General features: G+C 34.3%; 1 protein-coding gene across 1 annotated transcript in view; it reads left to right on the top strand.

Moving 5' to 3' along the window:
• Positions 1-23,938, top strand: part of COL24A1 (collagen type XXIV alpha 1 chain) — a 388,303-nt gene that overhangs the window by 103,983 nt on the left and 260,382 nt on the right. Inside the window, exons 13-18 of the mRNA XM_030912579.1 lie at positions 11,074-11,127; positions 13,216-13,260; positions 21,136-21,189; positions 21,265-21,309; positions 21,551-21,604; positions 21,853-21,906. Coding sequence (XP_030768439.1) covers positions 11,074-11,127; positions 13,216-13,260; positions 21,136-21,189; positions 21,265-21,309; positions 21,551-21,604; positions 21,853-21,906 — 306 coding nt within the window. The remainder of the gene's footprint in view (positions 1-11,073; positions 11,128-13,215; positions 13,261-21,135; positions 21,190-21,264; positions 21,310-21,550; positions 21,605-21,852; positions 21,907-23,938) is intronic.

Genomic DNA, 23,938 nt, shown 5'->3' with positions numbered 1-23,938 from the left:
ATCCCAGCTACTCAGGAGACTGAGGCAGGAGAATCACTTGAACCCAGGAAGCAGAGGTTGCAGTGAGCTGAGATCGTGCCACTGCACTCCAGCCTGGGTGACAGAGTAAGACTCCATCTCAAAATAAATAAATAAATAAATAAATAAATAAATAAATAAATAAATAAATAAATATTAAAAATAACATAGAGTCTTAAGACAAAATAACTAACCTGCAATGGTGGAATTTTAGACATTGATGAGCAAATTGAATGTTTTCTCAAAGCCCTTGTATGTATCACTTAGATAACCACCAATTATTTCATTTGCTAATATTGCTGATCTCATGTAGACATCAACTTGATTTTGGCTTTGGCAATGTATAGGTAATTTCTAGTTTCCTACTATAATGAATTATGAAATTATCCAGAGACCTTTATAGACAACTTCTGGTTTTGTAATCCATAGGGAATTATAAAATTATCCAACCGGAGCCTATTGAATTGAAAAAGGGAGTTTAAGAAAACAGTGGAAAAGTAGTGAATGAAATGATTACGGGGCTCTTGTTTGATTGCACTCTTCTCTTTATTATAAAATTTGCAAAGCTTTATTGCTTTTAAAATGTATACATATGTAATAGATTTAGATCTTTTGAAAAATTGTATTTGAAAAACATATATTCATTTTTTCTGACTAATATTTATTTTAAAGTCTGTCTAGTATGGTAATATATTATGTATGCTATGTATACTTTTTATCATTTTTACCACAAAATGATTTGTCTATATTTATAAGGAAAATATGAATACTTAGAATAAAATACAGTTACAACCACATGTCAACTTATGGCAAGGCTGACCTCAGAGACTGTCCTAGAATATATTATCCTATGTATAAATGCCCCCCTTATTCTTTCTGTTTATTATAAATAAAATCATCTTCAAAAGATATTATGCGCCATAGGATTCTTGTATTTCAATTCAGATGATTAAAATTCCATGAGAAACATGGTCATTTATTACTGTTTTAATAACAGTAAAAGGAAAAGATCTTTTGATAATCTGTCCACTCTCTTTGATGTAGAAAATAGTAGGTGTGTAGAAGATGAATATGGTCATGTTCTCCTGGTAATTTGTTAAATTATGTTTACTATTAATTGTGAAATACAGAACAGAACTAAAAGATTCCAGGCTACTAAGAAGTAGATGGATGACATCTATACCTTTGAGAGAATGTGACAGAAACCTGGAAATGCTGAAATCTGAACATACTAGCATCTGAGAAACTTTTGGCTTTGCATAAGTCAAAAACCGTTTTAATTTTCTGCTGGTTTGAGAGCTATTTAGAAGTTTGGGCCGGGCACGGTGGTTCATGCCTGTTATCCCAGCGCTCTGGGAGGCCGAGGCGGGCAGATCATGAGAACAACAGATCAAGACCATCTTGGCCAACATGGTGAAACCCGTCTCTACTAAAAATACAAAAATTAGATGGGCGTAGTGGCACATGCCTGTAGTCCCAGCTATTCAGGAGGCTCAGGCAGGAGAATTGCTTGAACCCAGGAGGCGGAGGTTGCAGTGAGCCAAGATTGTGCCACTGCACTCCAGCCTGGCAACAGAGTGAGACTCCGTCTCAAAAAAAAAAAAAAAAAAAAAAAAAGAAAGGAGAAGTTTGGATTGATATTTCATTGTAGTACTGCTGTGTAGATACAATATCATTTCATTTACTATCATTAGGTAGAATCGTATTAGAAGATGTACTTTATCACAACTATTACCCTTAAGTTTTTAAATTAATATTTCTGTTTTTTTCTAACTTTTTTATTTTTAATTTTTGTGGATACATAGAAGGCGTATGTAGTTATGAGGTTCATGATACGTTTTGATTTTTGGGTTTTAAATGAGCTGGTTTCCTTAAATTTTAGGTAGAGCGATACAGTTAGTCTTATGAGCATGGAGTGTGATTCAGTTTTAAATAGTTACAACATATAATTTATAGAACAATAGTAGCTATTTTTAGAGAAATCTGTGAAGTTTTATTAGCATTTTATACTTAGATTTTTCAAGACTCTGAATTTAAGCCCAGAAATTAGTAAATTACTTCACTTTCTGTTTTATGTATTATATGAAACAGTCTGACAGTCAATACGGTGAAAGCAATAGCCATAAAAAACTTCAAAATCTGAGTTCAGGTCTTTCTACCTATTGATCAGGATAAGTTTCTTTGGACTACTGAACTGGATTCTCAGCTGTGTAGTAAAGCTTCGTGTTTCATATGGAATCGTTTGCAGAACTAGTAATCATATTATATATACATATACCATGGAAATGGAGTAAAAGTCTTGTCTAAAATTGTCCAACGAGTTAGTAACGTTACTAATTTTACATTTGGGAAGATGTTGCTATAAATCACGTGCTCATACTGCTAGCCAAATGATCACTTATTTCTCTGAGTAAACACAAAGCATGGAATTAAGTTGTCGTGAATGAGCTTAGTGCTGTCTGTGTTTTTCTTTTAATGAACTTAGACTTACAAATAAGAGCTATCTTCTCTTAGACAGTATAAATATTTTATGAATGCAATTGAAATGGACACATTTTATAATAGTATATTATTTTGGTTATTCAAGAGGTATTTATTTTTTTAAAAGAGAAAAGTATTATTTAGCCTCATAATGGTATGTTTAAATTTAACATTTGTGTTAAAATGTATTTCCACTAAATCTTATTTCCCAGAAAGTTCTTTTTTCCCAAAATAAAATGTTATGTTTATTAGATTTAATTGATATTTGTAACACACTTCTTTCTTCAATAAGGACCATTAGTTTGAAGTGGGAGAACTGTTTTTGTTAGGCATTTGGTATATTTTAGAACCAAAGATTATTTAAAAATAGTTATATTAACAAATTCACTTGTTCCTTGGTCTTATATTGTTGGCATTTTAAATGTTTTTTTCTTCCTTGTATTTTAAGCCGTTTTTTATTTCAGGATTTTAGCATAAGTACTTACTAATCACAACAATTATTTTTAAAGACCTCCTGTAATCACAGTTATTATTAGTCAATGTATGTATGACCTCATGCTTTTGGATAGTGATGTGTAGTTCTGACCTCTTCCTCGCCTTCCCTCCTGCCCTCCCTACATGTCACAATTGGATCAAAACCCTTAATGTTAATTAATATTAGAGAATACCCTGAGGCTCTCTGTGCCTTCAATGAAACTAACCGTTGAAGATAGAGAAGCCAAAGAGGCTATAATTGTTTCATCCTTTTGCTCTCTATCTGTGGATATTTGAGTTCAACTCAAGTTCATTCTCCGAAGATTTCAGGAAAAGACAAGATAGTAGTCAATCTTAATTGATCAGGAGCCTTTCAACACCATAGAACTACTACTGTTTTGTTTTACATGCTTTAATGTCTTTATTTGAGAATCTTCTTGGAACATATCTGATGTGAGTCAGATTCTTTAAAAACCTAAGTACACTGATGCATAACAGAAAAGAAGAATCCTGTTCAAAAAATAAAAATAAAAATAAATAGGGGAGGCAGGGAGAGAGGATTTGTTATGTATTTGATAAGTTTAGATTTCTTACACCTCACTCCAAGTAGCTTCCTTTTTAGTGTCAAGTTTCCAAAGTTTATTTTGTAGTGCTACAATCAGGAAATTCTATAGTTGCTTTTAAAAAAAGGCATTTACAGAGCTCTCAGCTTGATTTAATCAGTAGTCTCTGTCTTGTACAAAGTTAGCCATGCAAATTTATATGGCTCCACAGACCTAAAAAATTTATGCCAGAACTGACTTGCCAGGATTGAAAATAAACATGAAATTGGAGATGGGACTTACTTTCTACAACACCTAGAAAACTGCTATCAGAATACTGATGTTTTTCAAGGAATTTTTCAGACCCTTAGAAATGGATTATAAATAATCAAATCACATTACATTTAAAGTTTGACAAAGAACAAAACTGCACTTAGTTTTCTTCCTCTGAAGATAAAAATATCACATCCTAGAATGGTGGGCAAAATAACACCCTTAAGGCACCCAGACTTTCGAGATGTTTACTTTTCTAATTACAGAAAGGAGTGCCTGTTCCTCTTTTCTCATATGTTTTTCTGTTAGAAGAGTGTATTTGAAGTAAACTGTATTTTGGCTTCTAAATCTAGAGTTAGAATTTCAGAATATAAAATCCTGGTGTTGGACATCTGTTATTAGTTTTTATCTTTAGCCCAAGACAGTCTTAAATACATATTGCGTAGTAGCATCTCAGATACATACATTTTGTGGAAAATTTAGGGACTCTTGTTTGTTTTGTCTTGTTTTTGTTTTAGGAAAAAAATGCAGTTAATTCGATCATAAAGAACAAGTCTAGCTAGAACATTATGAAAAAGTTGTTATTAATTGTTAAGGGATTCTGCCTCCTTCAGGAAAAATGTAATTTATGTATTCTACTTTACTGGACAGAGTCTGTAGTAGCTATATTTGGCTAACTATAGTATGACGGGATGTATGGAAGATTTCAGGACTTTTAATTAACCCCACCACAGGGTTGGCATAGACACTAAGAAGAGGGACACCCAATGAACTACATATTATAATTTGGAGGAAGTCCAGGCAGAACATGATTGATTTCATAGGGATGTAACACCAGTGGGTGGGAATATGGAAATTATCTTCAGGGTGGATAACGTAAGGGACAACTCAAAGAGCCTTGTAGGTTATCAAAATCAGAAGTGTGAGTGCACATATGGCAGTTAGGCCTAGGTTGGGCTCAGGGATGATATTCTCTAGGAGGGCGAATAGCAAGAATAAGGTGGGACCTTTATTATTGAGGGATAGAACATGATGTTGTATACTACATCTGGTTTTTGGACACAAGAAAAAGGACACAATGTGGTAATCAGTCTTTTAGAACAAGGCCAGAACTTGAATCTGGAAATTGAGGCCCAGGTTAGCATTAAGCCTGCCTTGATGCCAAATCTCCATGAATGGGGCCAGACCTACTCATGTTTCTGCTGAAGTTTAGAATTAGTCTCAATTATGAGGATCCGGTTGACCCTGAGTGCGGATCAAATTGTCCTTGCTGTGAGGAAAAGAAGGGTGAAGAGATCAGATCATCACAGAATACTTCACACTCCCGCCTTTTCCTGCAGTGATCTTGTTTTATATATGAAGGATTTTAAAATACCAGTATTTCCTGGTAATATGTATTCATATGCAGAATGTGTAAAAATCACTTCTAGGTTAAATTTTAGTGTTTCTAATTCTAGACAAGTTAGTCTGATCCTGTATTTTCAATGCTTAGTTTTGGAACAAATGATTTCTGTTATGATTATTAATGCCTCTTTAGTATTAACCTCCTATGATAATTTATATTCATTTCTACTTCAGATTAAATATGTTGTTTCTAAACTTTCCCCTAGAATTAACAAAATATGTTCTCCTGAAGGATTTTTGCATTGCTTTTGTTTTTTAAAAATTCTGTAAATATAGTCATTGTGACCATTTTATGGTTATCTTGGTCTTCTTATTTTCCTAGTTATTTCATATACATTTAAAAAAATTTTTTGTGGAGCTAGGAAAATAATGCTTTTACTAGACATGCTAAGGAAGAAAGTTTCCACTGTTTAAACATATTTAAATATACTACCAAATGTAGTATCTATGAGTGATCTAAAATATTAATATCACATACATGTATTCAGGCCTATCAAGTCTAATAAACTTCTTTTGGTCTTAGTGTTCAATAACTACCATGTTTGATAACAGGACCATTGTTAGACCCAGGAATCAGAGAAACTTGCTGTGGGCTCTGAGCTTTAGAGGGCCCTGCATATCATACATTTAAAATACTTGAGTGCCTCTGTCATTCAGGATCCAGCACTTAGCACTGGCATCGCATGCCCTGTAATCCTAGACAGTCGCTCTTGTTACTGTGTATTTGCTATCTATTGCTATGAAACGAATTAGACTGGTGGCTTAAAACAACAATAAATATATATTATTTTTATAGTTTCTGTGGTTCAGGAATTTGATAGTGACATAGTTGGGTGGTTCTGATTCATGAGGTTGTAGTTAAGATTTTGGTTAGGGCTACTGTCATCCAAAGGCTTGACTGGGGGTTGGAGGATTTGCTTTTAAGGAGGCTCACTTGCTGGCCAAGTTGGTGCTATTGTTGGTGGGAGACCTCACTTCCTCCCCATGGAGACCTCTCCACAGTGCTGCTGAGTATATTCAGAACATAGCTTTGGCTTCCCCCAGAGTGAGTTGTGTAAAGATACTACAGCAAGGTGATAGCTGTAGTATCTTTATGACCTAGCTTCAGAAATTACACATTGTCACTTCTATATTCTTTTGGTCACATAGGCTCACATAATTCAGGGTGAGTCTGGACTACATAAGAGCATGAATACCAGGAATCCAGGAATTAAAGATCACTGAGGTCCATCACTGAGGCTGGGTACCACAGTTTAATAATGTTTAGGCTTCAGAGAAATTCTCCACATCTCTTGCCTGTATCTTCATGTCTGAGTGCCGTGAAGGTTTGTTGTCATTGCTGACATTGGAGACAGAAACTGCTCAAGATTGTGGTAAGGGTTCGAGAAGGCAATAAAAGCATTTCAATAAAAGGAAAAAGAAATTAATTATTAAAAAATTAGATAATTTTTCTCTCAGTATGAATGCAATAGAATCTTACATGATAAAAATATTGTTTTCTGGTAATTTAAAGCTTCTATTATCCTTTCTTTCTGTTATAATTTATTGTTCCTGAGGTAATAGAATTAGTGTGATATTTGCAACAGTTGCAATTGGAGACTGACAAGCATTTTCCATTATTAAACAATGCATATTATTATTAAATTTGTCTTTACGTAAGTATGGACAAAAATTCATGAAGTGTGATAAGATTTTTTTACATTGGCAACAGATGGACATGAAATGCTAGAATGATAAAGTTTGAAATACAGATATTTAATAAGATTAAGTCAAATTTTTAAAAAAGTAAATACAAAAATTTTAATACTTTTTGTTATTAATTATAATTTGTAATAGGAAGTAGACAGCAGTAGAAAATCTTCAGAGATGATCTACTTGAGTTTTTTAAAACTAGAAACAACAGTAGACTTATGTTGAGCATTACCTATGGTAAAATTTGGAAATAAGACTTTATATATTCTCTAAAGAAGATTTAATTACCAATTGAACTGGTTTTCTGTTTCTATTGATATTTTACCATAATTAATAACATACATCAAACTTAGCAGCTGAAAACAATATTCATTTATTATCTTGCAGTTTTCATGGGTCAGGAATCTAGGTGTTACTTCACTGAGTCTTCTGCTCTAGTCGTAAGTTTGCAATCAAAGTGTCAGGCTGCATTATCATCTTTAAGCTTGACTGGGGAAAAGTTCATTTCCAGACTCATTCAGGTTGTAGGAAGAATTTATTACCTTGAGGTTGTAGAATGGAGGGCTCTGGCTTTTTGCCAGCTCTCGGCTATGGGCCACCCTCAGGTCTTATAGACTGTCCACAGTTTTCAGAGTCACCCAGTTTCTTGCCACATGGACTTCTTCAACACAGCTGCTTACTTCATCAAACTCATGAGAGAAGCCTGTAGCTCCAGGCTGCTAAGACAGTCTTATATAGTGTAACATAATCATGGCAATGATATCTCATCACCTTTGCTATATACTATTTGTTAGATTAAGCAAGTCATAGATGCTAGCTACACTCAAAGGGAGGATGTCATAGAAAAGTGTGAACACCAGGAAATGGGAATCTTTGGAGATCCTTTAAAGTGTCCACCACACTGATCATTGGAAATAAACAAGAAAATAGAAAATTATTCACAAGTTGAAGAGATTAGTTGAATTCCTGAAACATCGTATTCTTTATCACATAAAATATTTTAACTGATCAAAATGTGAAAAAGAGAACTATATACAATACAGAAGCAATGATGCGACTCTGGCATGCTCATTAGAAGGTGAAAATTACATTCATGAAACTGGCAAATTGAACAAGAAAAGCAAAAACTCTTGAGCTTTCCTATCTCTGTTGCATGATAATCCTGGAAAATGGCCGTTATGTCCTTTGTCAGTGTGAGAGTATTTTTAGGAAAACACAATTTGATTTAAATTAATGATTATAATTTTCTACCAGGCAAATATAACAGAATATTTCATTCTTCAACATTCTTTCAACTGGTTAAAGAAATTATAGAGACTGTCTTCTGTATTATAAAATTAAAGGAAAAATATGTATTTTGTTACTACTGTTCCATATTTCACAAGCAGTCTTGAAGACCATTTTTTGGCAATGAAGCTATGTGGCTGCAAACATTTAGGCTCATGATTAAAAGAATATAGAACCTCACCTGTATTAAAAATATAAATGCAGTTATTAACATTGAAAAACAACTGAATAAACAATAAACAAGCAAGGAAATTCAACAGTATAAAACATTGGTATGATTTTCTTTAAAAGAAAATATTATGTATCTAATAAAGAGCCAAATAATGCCTTTGTGGTATTAACTGTGCAATATTTCATAAAACAAGAAGTGTCTAGATTTCATAGAAATTATTTCAAAAATTGATAATACATGATCAATATATAAGACAGATTAAAAGAATAAATCATCTCTATCAAGAATAGAGAATTAAAATGAAATGTTTAACGAGTAATAAAGTGGGAAAAGAAACAATACACAAGGGCTTGGTAGGGTGGCTTACGCCTGTAATCCCAACACTATGGGAGGCTGAGGCAGGAGGTATCGCTTGAAGCTGGGAGTTTGAGAAGAGCCTGGACAACAAAGTGAGACCCCCATCTCTACAATGATAATAATAATAATAATAATAATAACGAAAAATACATTAAAATTTAAAGTAGATATTACTCAGCTCATCTAAATTATTTCGGGGCAAAGTCAAGGTGAACAACTAATACGCATGTTTGTGGACTACCGGAAGAATAAGAAGTTGAAATTAATGAGTATTGCATTGTTTTTATGCTGGTTGTAGAAAGTAAGTATTTTGTGATGAGGGAAAAATTGATCACAATTATTTCCCCTCTTCTCTCTCCCATCTTCCCTCTGCTAGGTGGGGAGAAATTACTAATTTTGAGGGAGGGTGAGCCAGAGAGCAGTTTCTCCCACTGGATGCAAGGGACTGGGAAGGACTGGGGAGAACAGCACATTCTCTAGGCAATCCTGAGTGAATTCCCAAAGATGTTTTCAGCAATCCCACTCCTTGTTCAGGTTGTTTTTTAAGAACAACATTATTGACATATAATTCACATAGCATAAAATTCACCTTTAAAGTGTATAATTTGGCAGTTTTAAGTATATTCAGAATTGTGCAGCCATCACAGTATCTGATTTTACAACATTTTCATCACCCCCAAAAGAAATCCTGTACTCATTAGGAGTCACTTTCCATTCCTCCCCCACATCACCAGCCACAGACAGCCACTAATCTACTTTATGTCCCTGTGAATTTGCCTGTTGTGGACATTACACAGTAATGGAATCATGGAGTGTGTCCCCTATACTTTATTATTTCAGTGAGGTTTCTGAAAAACCTACTTATGATCTATCTAAAAAAAATCAATCATCTCTTATGTTTCAGACTTACTGTAGTATATATTTCCTCTACTTTTTCCATTACCTGTGTGTCATAAATACTTTCAAATATCCATGTTAGCTCATACTGAATAGGATAATATATTGCAGACTTGCAAGTTGTTGACAACAAAATTTGACTTCCAAAGACAATGAAAGTAACATGCTTGCTTGAACTTCAACTAACTTTGAAGGGAGTATGGCTGCAATATATTTGACTACACAGATGGTTTTTACATTATCCTTTGATTACAGAATAAGGGAAACTGTGCTTCTAGTAAGAGTTAACTATATTTTAGAAACATTGTACATTTTTTCAATTGTTAGACTGTCTTTTAAGTTTAACCTATTCATTTTTGTTCTGGGAACCAGTAATTTTTGGCAGTCTGTTAAACATAATATTTAATACTGACTTACCTAAGTAAAGAGATGATAAGAATCTAATGATAAACTTTTATTTTTGTTATTCTTGGTTTTTGTAAATGAATATTATGAAAATATTTATAATAGTAAGTCTTATAAACATTTTTATAAAATAGCCTCTTAAAAAGTGAGCTTTAAAGTTGAGGAATGGTAAATCTTTAGAGAAAAATGTAGTTTTATAAAGTAAGAGTAGCTGAGCATTGAGTTATTTTACAATAGAATCTACAATGAGAAGGTTTGTTATTTTACCGTCCTTCATAGTTTTACCATGTAGAATTCTCAATAGGCATTTGGGAAGCTTTTAATTTTCACCTCATTTTAAGTTTGTAGTATTTATGTGTATTATTCCTTTCCTTAATAAAATTGTACTTAAAGGATTTTTTGTTTTACATGTATATCTTGGAATGATGATTTGAAGTATTCAGTGTAGCGTAGTTGAACAAGCATACTCTAGAATCAGTCTGCCTCCATTGACATCTCTGTCCCACCCATCTTTAATGGTCTAACCTTGAGCAACTGACCTACACTCTGTGCTTTAACTTCCTCAACAACAATGTGAGAATATTAGTATCTATTAAATAGACCTGTTATGAAGATGAAATGAAGTGCGTATATATAATTATGTGCATAAAACCTTTAGCACATGGTAAGTGCTTAATAATACTAGCTATTTTATTCTCTGTGGAGTGAGTATAGGAACAGTTTGGAACAGCAGAGATAACTGAAGATTGTTCAATCAGAAATCTTCATTATTTTTCCTTTCATTTGGTGATTTTTTATGTATGATGAACAAACTTCAGTTTCATTTTCTGTATATGTTATGTGGCATATAAAATAATTTTATAACATATAGAAATGTTATATTTAGTTTTTTATTTTTTGAAATATTGTATTTAAAATCAATTAAGTGTGTTATGCAAAAGAATGTGTTTGTTGCATTACAGTTTAAGAGTTAGGAAATAAATATTTTCTATTACTAAATTCTTTATTAGAAAATACAGCAAAAATGAATTCTTTATATATGTTGGCATTCTTCCTCTTTCCCTGTGACAGGGTTTTCCAGGTGACTTTGGAGACAGAGGCCCTGCTGGTCTTGATGGCAGTCCTGTGAGTACATTATGTTGGTCCAGTCTTGCATTCTAACATCATTCGTACTTTATAGCACTGCACTTACAGTCCTTATTATAATATTTGTGAATAAACACTATTGGAAAAACAATCTCCACACGACTGTGCACATTCCAGTCTGTGATTTTTCAACTTGGGAAATAAGTCAAAAATATTTCAAATTTCATCATGACATTCAATCTTTAAATTAATTATTTTGATGATGTTAAATAGGTATAAATGCTTAAGTAAAATATTAAAAATATATGGTCACAATATTGGCTCTTATACATGAAAATACCAACAAGACTTATATAAAAATTGTACACTCAGTGATTGCTCTTTGGATTCAAACCTGTCATTGATCCACCTTACTTCTTAGTGTTTTATGGAAAATTATTTTACTTTGGGATTTTTTAACTGTCAATGTTCAGATTGAGAAAGAGTTACTGTCCTAAAATTAGTTTAATTATATCATCAAAGAATGATTATGGATGGCTATTTTTTGGCACTAGGTAGAAACAGCTTTAGCTTTTGCCCTTAAAAAGCATCCAATAGCTATTTCCCAATCTATGCCATTTACATATTCTTTTCATAATTTTAAAGTGAGTTAGAAAAAAACACAAAATCTCTGTAGCCTAAATTGGGAATAGTTCCAATAATTACACATAACTAAATCACTAACATAAAGAGTTTAAAATAGTTTGTTTTTCTTCTTTTTTACTTCTGTTTTCCAAATTAAAACTATATTAGTTCATTCAGTGAATTCAGCCAAGGTTTCATTTGTTATAAGGCATAGCAGATAAGAGTAGAACTGATTTTCAAATACATTGTTAAAAACTTGAATGGTGTTTTAAGTGGAATGTTTACCTTTTTTTCTTGCACATGATTCTGAAGAGTATTTCAAGCATAATAAAGTAAACATTATTTTTAATGCCATTTGTGCACTTGTGTACCTAGTGTGAAGACATTTTACGTAATTTTTTGTCAGTTACTATCCACGAAGTCTATTAAGACTCCTAGAATATTTGAAGTTTTCTTTTAAATTATATTAATTACATAATTATATAAATTATATTAATTAATATTAATTATATCTTAATTAATGTATAATTAATTTATATAATTTAATTAATATTGATTATATAAATTATATTAATATTAAAGTTTTCCTAGAATATTTAAAGTTTTCTGCTCTTCATTTAAAATATAATAATGTTTCTTCAGAAGCATTTTGAGTTTTTAAAATCTTTAAAATACAAGAGTCAACTGGATATATTTAGTTTACTGGTTTATAATCCCCTATAGTATATTCTCTGCCTTTGTTTCAGAACAGAATTTGAAATGCAAAAAAAGAAGGACATTCATGTACTTTGTGCCTTGTAAACAATGTGACAGTGACATAAAGCGAATTAGGAATTATCTTAAAGACTATAAAGTGTAATGACAATGAGTTCAAAAGACCAATCACAAATCAGCTGGAAAAATTAATAATGATCATTAAAAATCTGATACTTACATAAATAATTTAACAGTATTGAAAATTTTATAATTTTATAGTGCCTTTACATATGACAAATTTTATTGTGATTTTTTCAATGAGAAGAGATATTGGTATTTCTGTTTTAATGAGAAAAATGAAGATTAGAGAATTTAAATAATGTACTTCAGAAGAGTCGATAATGTTTTAAACCATCTGAAAATGTTTTTCTAATCCTACATGCTGACCACCTGTCTTTTCATAGAATAGATAGCCTAATTAAATGTACAGTGTTGATTATTGATGGGATTTACTTCCTTGGTTAAATACGTAGGAAGCAGAGAGGACTCTACTTAAGCTAGAATTAAGTGGTAGTCCTGGCGTCCAAAAGCATTTAGCCAAGGGCACTTGTGAAGAACATAAACGGCCACCATGGGTTTGTCCTTCTCAGGAGGATGCGTAAGATTAGGGGAGTTTCAGAAGTTAGCTATAATAGAAGGTACATTTTGATGTATTCTTAGCTAGAAAGTTTTTGTGTTTATCTTCAGAAATACCCTCAGTAGTTGGGAATCAAATTTAATAAGTATTGCACATTTCTTTTACAACAGGGACTTGTAGGTGGCACTGGTCCTCCGGGGTTTCCTGGGCTTAGAGTGAGTATCACTAAGTATCATCATTCTTAGAAATATATTTTATTGTGCAATTTATATATGTTAGATGTGTTTTTGAAACTTAGGAAAATGAGAAGTTTTACTGTCTTTATTGGTTATCAACCTTGATTAAATGTATTTTTCAACCAGATATGAATAATTAGACCAGTAGTGTAAGTCAAAAAATTAATTGTATTTTATGATAAGAAAAAATAATGATATATTTTTATAGACCTGTATGTATGTGTTTGTACCTGTATACTAAAGGATACCTAAGACAAAAGTTTCCTCAAAAGCATAAGACATAGAAGACCCCTTCTTTCCTTTTTAAAAAATTGTCAGTTATTTTCAATACATAATAGTTGTACATATTTATGGGGTATATGTGATATTTGTTACAAGAAAAAATGTGTAATGATCAAAATTTGAATAATTGGTGCTTGTATCACCTCAAGCACTTATTATTTCTTTGTGTTAGGAACATTCTAATTTCACTCTTTTATTTTATTTTGAAATCTGTGATCAACTATTGTTAAAAATAGCCACTCTATTGTGCTATGGAATACTAGATCTTATTCTTTCTAACTGTATTTTTGTATCTATTTATCATCCCTTTTATATCCTCCACCCCTATCCTTCTGATATATTTAGCTCCCACATATTTGTGAGAACATGTGTTAGTTACCTTTCTGTACCTGGCTTATTTCACTTAACATAATGTCCTCCAGTTCCGTTCATGTTGTTGCAGATGACAGAATCTCATTCTTTTTTTATAGCTGAATAGTATTCTATTGTTTGTATGTACCACATTTTCTTTATTCATTCATCTATTTATGGACACTTAAGTTGATTCTGTATATTGGCTATTGTGAATACTGCTGCAATAAACATGGGAGTGCAAGTGTCTGTTCAATATACTGATAGCCTTTCTTTCAGTCTTCTTTCCCTAAGCTTTAGCTGTCCCAAAGCACAAGGTGATAGCTTGGTCAAAGAAGTCATGGCCAGGCATGGTGGCTCATGCCTATGATCCCAGCACTTTAGGAGGCCAAGGCAGGAGGGTTACTTGAGCTTAGGAGTTTGAGACCAGCCTGGACAAGATGATGCGATCCCAACTCTACAACAACAACAACAACAACAACAACAACAACAAAAAAAAAAAGAAAAGAAAAGAAAAAGGAAGGAAGGAAGGAAGGAAGGAAGGAAGGAAGGAAGGAAGGAAGGAAGGAAATTAGCCTGGCCCGCTGTGGCAGCATGGCAGTTCTGGTGAAGCCCCCTCCCTGCCATTTGGTTTCCTTCTGCCAGGTGGCTACAAGATGCCCTTCAAATTTTCATTTGTCCCTTTTCACTTCTTGCAAAGCAAACCTTTGAGAGTTTGTTGGAAATGGCCTTTGATGACCAAAGATACTAGAGTGTGTGTGCTTTGTCCTGTATTGTGATGAATGAGAAATGCGGACTTCCAGCTCTTTTGTGAAATCTGAGACAGACCTAAGAAGTAGGTCATGCAGGATAGGAGTGGTTCAGTGTTGGGGGTAGACAGTCACCCAGCCGTGCTCCACCAGGCCACCAGTGCATATTTGGCTGGTGATCTTCCAAGTGCATGAGATCTGCTGTTCACTGATTCTCCACCTCAGTTGGTGGCCTCCAAGATGGCAGCAGCACCCCTAGGGCCCTGTCTTCAGCATGTTACAAAGCCTCAGAGTGGAAATTCTTGCTAAGGCTCTATGTGGATGCTTTTCTTCCATGGCTTAAAGGAGACACTGTACTCTAAGCTTTTGACCTCATGCCTTGTGTAGTAAAAAAGATTTGGGTTTTTTTCCTTTTGTTTTTGAGAGGGTTGCATTTTGTTTCTGTTTCCTGTTGTGTTTGTTTTGGCCTTTCCTCTTTGTCTTTTCATATAGACCAGATATTTGAAAGGGCAGACAATGGCTAAAGGTATAATGTGCAGCTTGTTTATATATTACTTTGGGAAACTTACCTTGGGTAGGAAGTGGAATTGTGGATTCTCCAGGCTGGTGTTGGCACACTCAGCCTTTGCCCTTTTCCTCCAGTTCAGTACCTACTGTTTCTCCTTTCAATTATGTGATTGTGCTAGCTCTTTCCATAGGGAAGAATTCTCCTTATTTAAATAAAAAAATAGTTTAAAAACTAAAGCTGAAAAAAGTGTTTTAATTAGCCAAGTGAGGTAGAGCACACCTGTAGTCTCAGCTACTTAGGAGGCTGAGGTGAGAGTATCTCTTGAGCCCAGGAGTTAGAGGCAGCAGTGAGCTATGATCATGCTGCTGCACTCCAGCCTAGGTGATGAAGCAAGACCCCATCTCTCTAAAAAAAATCAAATAAATAAAAATAAACAAGTCAGGAGCTCAGTTATTGAAACTGTAGTAAAATTTAAGTCAGCATAAGCTTTAACTTGCCATGTTGGGATAACATGAGTATGGGATTTAGAGTCAAAGAACCTGTATGAGTCTGAAACATTTAAACTTTTCTCTAACATAATGGTAAGATTTGTAGTAGTAGTAATAATAAAATTACTGAGGGCGCCTCACATTTATTTACGATTTTCAGTGGACTGGCCACAATTGTTAAGTCATTGCATTCTCAGACCAACCCATGACTACTTAGCTGATAAGTGTTTGAGCCCAGATTTGAAGCCAGGTGATCCAAATCCAGAGTCCAGAATTTTGTTGGGCTGTACCACCTCCTTAAAACTTATACTCCCTTAAGTGTATATTATCTACCTTATAAGATTTCTTTAGTCCTTCCTGAGAAACTCTATGTGATGGTGGAACACTATTGACTTTTTTTTTTTTTTTTCTGAGAACTTAGAATAGGGTTAAACCTGTAGGTATTAGTCAATGGGTAGAGAAAGGAGGTAAGCAAAAGGAGTTAGGTTCCAAAGATGCTCTTCATGCAGTTTTTATTTAATCTATTAGCATGGAGTTGATTAGCTAAAAAGCTTCTGTTATTACTCTCAAAATTAAAACCAAATTTTTAAAATATGGCCCAAGATATCTAGTCTGGTTTGGTTCTTATCCACATGTTCATTACATGCGATTTGTGTACTAGCAAAGCTGTTAATTCTCAGATGCCATGTGGCAGCATCTTTGCTACAAGGTTTTGCACATGTTTGTCTACCTGAAACACTATCTCTACTTTTCTGCTCCAACACTTAGCACACTGCCTGGCACATAAAAGTACTCAGGAAACATAACTGGATCTTCTGTATTTTCTCTTTCTCCGTTCACCTTTCAGTTCACGGGAGGAGATTCTACAGAAAAGGAAACGCTAATGATAACTGTATTAGTCCATTCTCACACTGCTATCAAGAAATAACTGAGACTGGGTAATTTATAAAGGAAAGAGGTTTAATTGACTCACAGTTCCACATTGCTGGGGAGGCCTCAGGAAACTTACAATCATGGTGGAAGGCAAAGGAAAAGCAGGTGCCTTCTGTAGAGGGTGGCAGAGTGAATGCAAACAGGGGAAATGCCGGATGCTTATAAAGCAATCAGATCTCATGAGCCTCACTTACTATCATGAGAACAGCATGGGGCAACCATCTCCATGACCCGATTATGTCCACCTGGTCCCGTCCTTGGCCTGTGGGGGTTATGGGAATTACAATTCAAGATGAGATTTTTTGGGTGGGGACATAGCCAAACCTTATCATTCTGCCACTAGCTCCTCCCAAATCTCATGTGAGGATACATTTCAAAACACAATCATGCCTTTCCAACAGTCCCCCAAAGTCCTAGCTCATTCCAGCATTAACCCAAAAGTCCAAGTCCAAAGTCTCACCTGAAACAAGGCTAGTCCCTCCATCTATGAACCTGTAAAATTGAAAGCAATTAGTTACCTCCTAGATACAATGAGGGTACAGGCACTGGGTAAATACTCCCATTCCAATTAGGAGATATTGGCCAAAACAAAGGGGCTATAGGCTCCATGAAAGTCCAAAATCAAGTAGGGCAGTCATTAAAACTTAAAATTCCAAAATGATATCAATTTGACTCCATGGCTCACATCTAGGTCACACTATGTAAGAAGTGGGTTCCCACAGCCTTGGACAGCACCACCCTGTGGCTTTAAAGGGTACAGACCCCCTCCCAGCTGCCTTCATGGGCTGGCATTGAGTGCCTGCGGCTTTTCCAGGTGAATGGTACAAGCTGTTGGTGGATCTACCATTCTGGGGTCTGGAAGATGGTGGCCCTCTTTTCACAGCTCCACTAAAAAGTGCCCCAGTGGGGACTCTGTGAAGGGAAAAGTGCCCACATTTCCCTTCTACACTGTCTTAGCAGAGATTCTCCATGAGGGCGTCACCCCTGCAGCAAACTTCTGCCTAGACATCCAGGCATTTCCTTACATCCTGTGAAATGTAGGCAGAGGTTCCCAAACCTCAATTATTGACTTCTGTGCACCTGCAGGCTCAACACCACGTGTAAGTAGCCAAGGCTCAGGGCTTGCACCCTCTGAAGCACCGGCCTGAGCTCTGTGTTGAACCCTTTTAGCCACAGCTGGGATGCAGTGCACCAAGTCCTGAGACTGCAGAAAGCAGCAAGGCCCTGGGCCCAGCCCAAAAACCATCTGAGAATTAACCATCAGATAGTAAGAGTCATCTTTGTAGTCCTCATCTATTCTAAATTGATATAGATGGTCCTTTCTACTTTTCAAAGTAGTTTTGTATACGTATCTTATTTGCTCCTCAATGAGTTGTAAAGTAAATAAAGCAGTTATTGTTACTTCCATTTTACATTCATTACTTTTTAAATTAAAACAACATGAGCACCTACCAAATGGCTGAACTAACTGCTAGGCCTAATAATATGAACAAGTTAAGATTCCTATTTTTGGCAATATTACAATCTAATGGCATAGAAGGAAAAATAAGTAGTGTCATATACTGTGATTGCTGCTATAATGGATTAAATGTAAAACCACTGAGAAAGGAGCAATTTGTGTTATCTTGGAAAGTCAGAGTAGGCTTCACAAAGGAGGTATTTTGGGGGCTATATCTTGAAGATTGTATATGAATGGGGTGGGGTGAAAGGGGGAAGAGGGTTCTTTAGATACAAAAATGCTGTGTTCAAATACACAGAAGATGGGGGAAAATGAATGTTTGGGAATGGAAAGAGGAGTAGTGGGATTGTAGCATAGGAAGCAGGGGGTTGGGAGCAGAATGGAAGGAGTTGAGGTTTTGAAAGTAATTGGGAAGGATTATGAAGAACCTTTATATTGCATAGTAAACAACTTGTCTGCTTGCCCAGAGCAGCAGCCTCTGCTTTATCTCTCAGGTGTTCCCTTCCAGCAGGTATAGTTTCTGATAAGAGATGCTATTGCTTTAACTAAATTATTTTTTCCATGCAGTTGGTCATCATTGTTATATGCTTTCTTAGACTAGTGACAATGTGTATCATGTATGAGTATGATGGGTGTGATTAAAAAGAACCATGTGGAACTCACAGTCCTTTCTGCAGTATACTCATATGAACTCTTATTAATTGGCCAGTGACTGCTCTTTTTAATATAAATAACTTATCCTTTGGGTCTCTCTATTTCTTTGACTTTAATTCAGAAGTCCTCAGAGGAGCTGTGTGGGAGGCGCCTCTGTCTCTGATACCATATCCCAAACACCCTCAGCAAAGCTCCCATGCACGAAAGTATTTCTTCTGTCTGTTCCACATTCTTATGGAAGATGAGTTGGTAGGTAGGGAATGCTGAAGGACTTTCAGGTTACCTTTGTAGAACTGAGAACTGAGTTACTTTCAGAAGGCTATAGTTTCTCAGGACTAGAATTTCCACTCAATCTGTGACATGCTGTTTCTTGGAAATTTTGATTCCATAGTATTCAATTTTACTTTATAGTTCTTTATTTTTCTAAGTTCATTATAATGTATTTTTCATATCTCCCAATACTTATCATTAGGTGATTTTTCTTATAGAGTCACTGAAAAGTAAAATAGAATATTATACATACAAAGTACATTCATCTGAAGATGCCAGTAATATACTTACTGAAAAAAGTTAAGAATATTATTTTATCTATGAAGAAAATAACAGGACACAAAGAAAGATTTTTTTGTGTGTTTGTTAAGATAGTCCTTTCCATACTTTCTTGTATTACTTTTGCACAATTTCCAAACATAGATATTTTTGTATTTTTCTAACCTATCATAAGTTTTAAAGCTATGAACTTTGAATAAACTACCCACTGTAATCATAAGCATAAGTTTTCCTATTGACATAATTTGAAATTACCAGCATGGTGTATTAATATTGCATATCTGTTAAGTTGGAAAGTATTACCCTTTGCCTGTAACAGTGTTATATATTTCAGGATTAAATATGTTAGAAATAATTTATCATAGTTATATTTCACAGACTTAAGACTCATCCATATGATGTCATATTCTCCATTCTGAAATTTGTATTATATAAATGTAGACAATTGGAAATGCTGTTATGTTGGGATATTGAGCTCTAGAAATCACTATTTCAAATTAATCCCTTCAGTATTCATTCTACACTTTATTTCAGAACCATTATCTGCCAGTTATTATGTTGGGTCTGGGATATTAAAAAAGCAAATGAGACATGTTTTTCTGCTGTCACAAAATGCACAGACTAGGAAGGCAGAAAAAAAAAGTACAGTGCTGTGTACTAAGTAGTGAAGTAGAGTGGCATTCTAGTACTGGTAACTGTCTTGTCAAAGGTTCTGAGCATTTGATAAGAGAGAGCATGTCCACTGCAGCTAGAATGGAGGATTTCGGGGAGGGAGAAGTAAAGGGGAATGGAAATGAGGACAATGGAAGGAAAGGAGACCGGAAAGATTGATGGAGGTCTGATAGAGAGGGCCTAGGATGCTGTCCTAAGAAACTGGAATTCTAACTACAAGGGGTAACATTTTTGGCATTTCACAAATGCAACTTCAAGAGTTCCTTAATATTTCAAAACTAAAAAGAGAAGTTTGAACTAACTTGGATTTCCATTATAAAGGGTAGTAAGGAAACCAGGCAAAGAAAAGTAGTGAGTGAAAGAGGAAAAATGAGACCTCAATGGCACAGAAATTATAACTGATCTCAAACCACCAAGAAGTGCCATTTTGTTTTGCAAATTTTTCTTTCATACCCTTATGTTGCTATTGCCCTTTGTTTTCTAAGATGACATATTGAAAGAGTTTTTTCTAAGTCTCTTGCTTGCGGGAGATAATAGTGGTAATGTTTCTGAGGAATTAGAGCATTAAATTGATGTTAGAGATTATGTCTTTTTTCTCTTTTTTTCTTCAACAGTGTCTTGTACATATTATGCTTAGTAAATGTTAAATGATGAATAAATGAGATAAGCCCAGAAGGATACAGCCTTTTGTTTGCCTCTGAGTTTATCCCTGAAATTATGATAAATTTTCTCGTTCTGCAAATTGGAAATTATAAAATCATATCATTAGGATGTCTGGCACATAGTAACTACTCAATAAATATTGGCTGAATAAGTGGGTGAAATAAAACTCTAAGACAATCAAATGAAGTATCTGTTGACTATTTCTTGGGAGCATGGCACTGACATTTTTTTAAAGGTCTCATCTAGTTGGAGAAATATTGCAAGATGAATGTCGTGAACAGTATCATAGGAGCTCAAAGGAGGAAAGAATCTCTGTGGACTAGACAAATATGAAAAGGTTTCCAAAAAATGATGGACTTCACTAAAGTTTGAAATATTGGTATGATTTATAAATGTAGAGAGGAAAATAAGTTGTTGAAGAACAAGGCACGTGTAGGAGCTTAGTGAGATGACTGTTTTGGGTTCATTAATTTATTAATTCTGCCACATTTTCTTTCTAATCCTAATGAATGATTAATGGTGCATTTCTTTCTTACTGTTTTTCAGGGCAGTGTTGGCCCTGTAGGACCAATTGGACCTGCTGGAATTCCTGGCCCAGTGGTATGGTTCTATTTGTATAATGGATATTTCCCTTTAATCTCTCTATGATATCACAAAATGTCCCTTTTTTCGTAGGGTCTTTCAGGGAATAAAGGACTACCTGGAATCAAAGGTGATAAGGTGATTTAAATATTAATATTATAAAAATAATTTTTTAAATCGCATTTGTCTTTTACTTTTCAGTCACAATTTATGAAATATTTTGTTTTTATGGAGTCTAATGTGTAGTATCAATTATATTAGTTTTCCTCAGAAGTAAGAAAAATAGAGAAATTATTCTTTTATAATGAATATTTGCTTTCTTATAATATTGCCATGTTTGTGATACATAAGTATCTTTGCATGAAATTGTGCTTTCCAGGGTGAACAAGGCACTGCAGGAGAGCTAGGAGAACCAGGGTATCCTGGAGACAAGGTAATGTTCATACCATTAATTTTATGTAAATATGAAAAAGTGTAAATTCAAAAGAAAGAACTGCTTATTATTTTATCCATGTCTTGTGTTAGAATGTGGTATCAATGTGGTTTTAAGTTCTTGTTTGAAACTTTTTTCTCAATATTTTAGCATACTTTATGAAATTTGTTAGCAGTTTGTAAATAGTAGTATATCTGCCTTTTGTGCTATAATAACTTTCTCTTCTCTCTGTTATTCTCTTCTTTTAGGGTGCAGTTGGTTTGCCAGGACCACCAGGGATGAGAGGAAAGCCAGGGCCTTCAGTAGGTTTGAACTTTTGCTTTGCTCTTTGTAATTGACAGACTGCATGCCATGGCATGAGTCTCGACACTGTTGATCTAAGTAGGGTATAAGCCTACTGAACATTTGTCTCCTCAGTTTTAGAATATAGCAAATCCCTCAGGTATTCAGTTCACATTCCATAGACTTTTGGATTTCCCTCTACTCCCAACCCTAGGCCAAAGCCAAGTTTCTGAGAGTCCTAAAGATCTTGGTCATATTATTCTACTGAATAGTCTGTTATAGACAATATTTAAATTAAAACAATAGGCTTTGAAGCCAGAAAATATAAAGCATCTTAAATAATATTTTAACTTTTCAAAATATCAATTTTATTAAGGAAACAGTCTGAAGAAAAGGTAGCATGTTTGCACTCTCTTGTGGACCAAACTACTCTAAATCCTTATTTTTTTTCTAACCCTTGGATATCAATTAGATGAAAGAAAAAGATACCTTATATTGCTGTTAACATAAAACTCAAAAAATTATAAATCTAAAATTACTTAATTATTAGAGCTATTTAAATAAAATGATTAAAACATTAGACAATATATTTCTAAATATTAAAAATCGTAATTATTGTAGCTAACATTTACTGACTATCTACACAATACCAGGTAGTATTCAAAGGACTATACATCTAAATTAATCTTCACAATAATCCTACAAAGTTGGTACTATTATTATTCCTATTTTTTATGTTAAGAAAATTGAGACACAGTGTTAGAAAATGCCTAAGGTCACCTGGGTAGCCACCTACTTAGTAGGTGACCATTCAGAAAAACCTAGACAATCAGGTATGTCAGAGTTTATGCTTTTAGCTACTGTGCCATACTGTTTTAGGGTTTAATATTTTAAGATGGTTTTAGGATTTTAATATTGATTACAGCTCCATGAAGGTAAAGGTGATTACAGATAGAAAAAATTAGATATAGGATTCAATTCTACAAAAAAGATAGAGATGATTATACATAAAAAAATACATATAGGATTATAATTTATTAATGTCACATTAAAACATACATTTAAAAATAAGAGTGTTGTGTTCCTGAGCAGTTTATTGTGTTCCCTCTAGCTCTACCCTTCCATCTAAGGATTGTTTATTTTTTTTTAATCTCAGGAAGCAGTATTAAATTACAGAACTTTACCCCGTTCTTTGTGACTTCTAACAGTGACAGTATTTTATATACATCTCTTAGGAATTATTTAACCCAAAGAACAATTTTTGGCATCTATTCGATGAAATGTTAGTGGTGACCTTTTCTTATACTAGTTTTTTGCCCTGGATTTATTGCCATAAGGGCTTAACCTAGTAAGCCATGTACCCTCCCTTGTACCCTTGAGTTGAATCTCGGAAGCTCTAGAGTGCGTAAACTGGATCATGAGAATAGATCATGAAGCTAACAAACTACTTCTGTTTTTCAAGGATGGTTCTTAAATCATATAAAGACACTCTGATGTGCAGTGATTGGCAAAATAAGATCTTTTTTACATAGTCCTTTTTCTTTTTTTTAATAATGTGACAGTTTTCTATCCCTTGACCAAATAGGATGAAATGATACAATACATGCTCTAAGGGCACTATTAACTAATAAATAATATAAGTATTATTCTTTTATACCTTACAATTAACTTTTTGAGAAAACTAGAGTCAAGTAGCATGCTTACACAAGGCAAACCATTTTAGTGTTCCTTACTCTTTGATTAAATTTATATTTATAACACGTTTATGGGAGTAAAAAAATCATTGGCTAGAGAGACAAAGACCTGGATTCTGGTCCCAGCTCTGGCACTTAACCTACTAGCTAGGGTATTTAACCTTGGGTATTTAACTACCATGGTACCAGTTTCTCATGTTTAAAATTAAAGTTAGGGCCACGCGTGATGGCTCATGCCTGTAATCCCAGCACTTTGGGAGGCTGAGCCGCCTCAGATCACAAGGTCAGGAGTTCGAGACCACCCTGACCAACATGATGAAACCCCATCTCTACTAAAAATACAAAAATTAGCCAGGCG

The sequence above is a fragment of the Rhinopithecus roxellana genome, chromosome 12 (assembly GCF_007565055.1).
Source record: "Rhinopithecus roxellana isolate Shanxi Qingling chromosome 12, ASM756505v1, whole genome shotgun sequence".
NCBI lineage: Eukaryota > Metazoa > Chordata > Mammalia > Primates > Cercopithecidae > Rhinopithecus > Rhinopithecus roxellana.
This window is presented reverse-complemented; position numbering and strand designations above follow the sequence as displayed.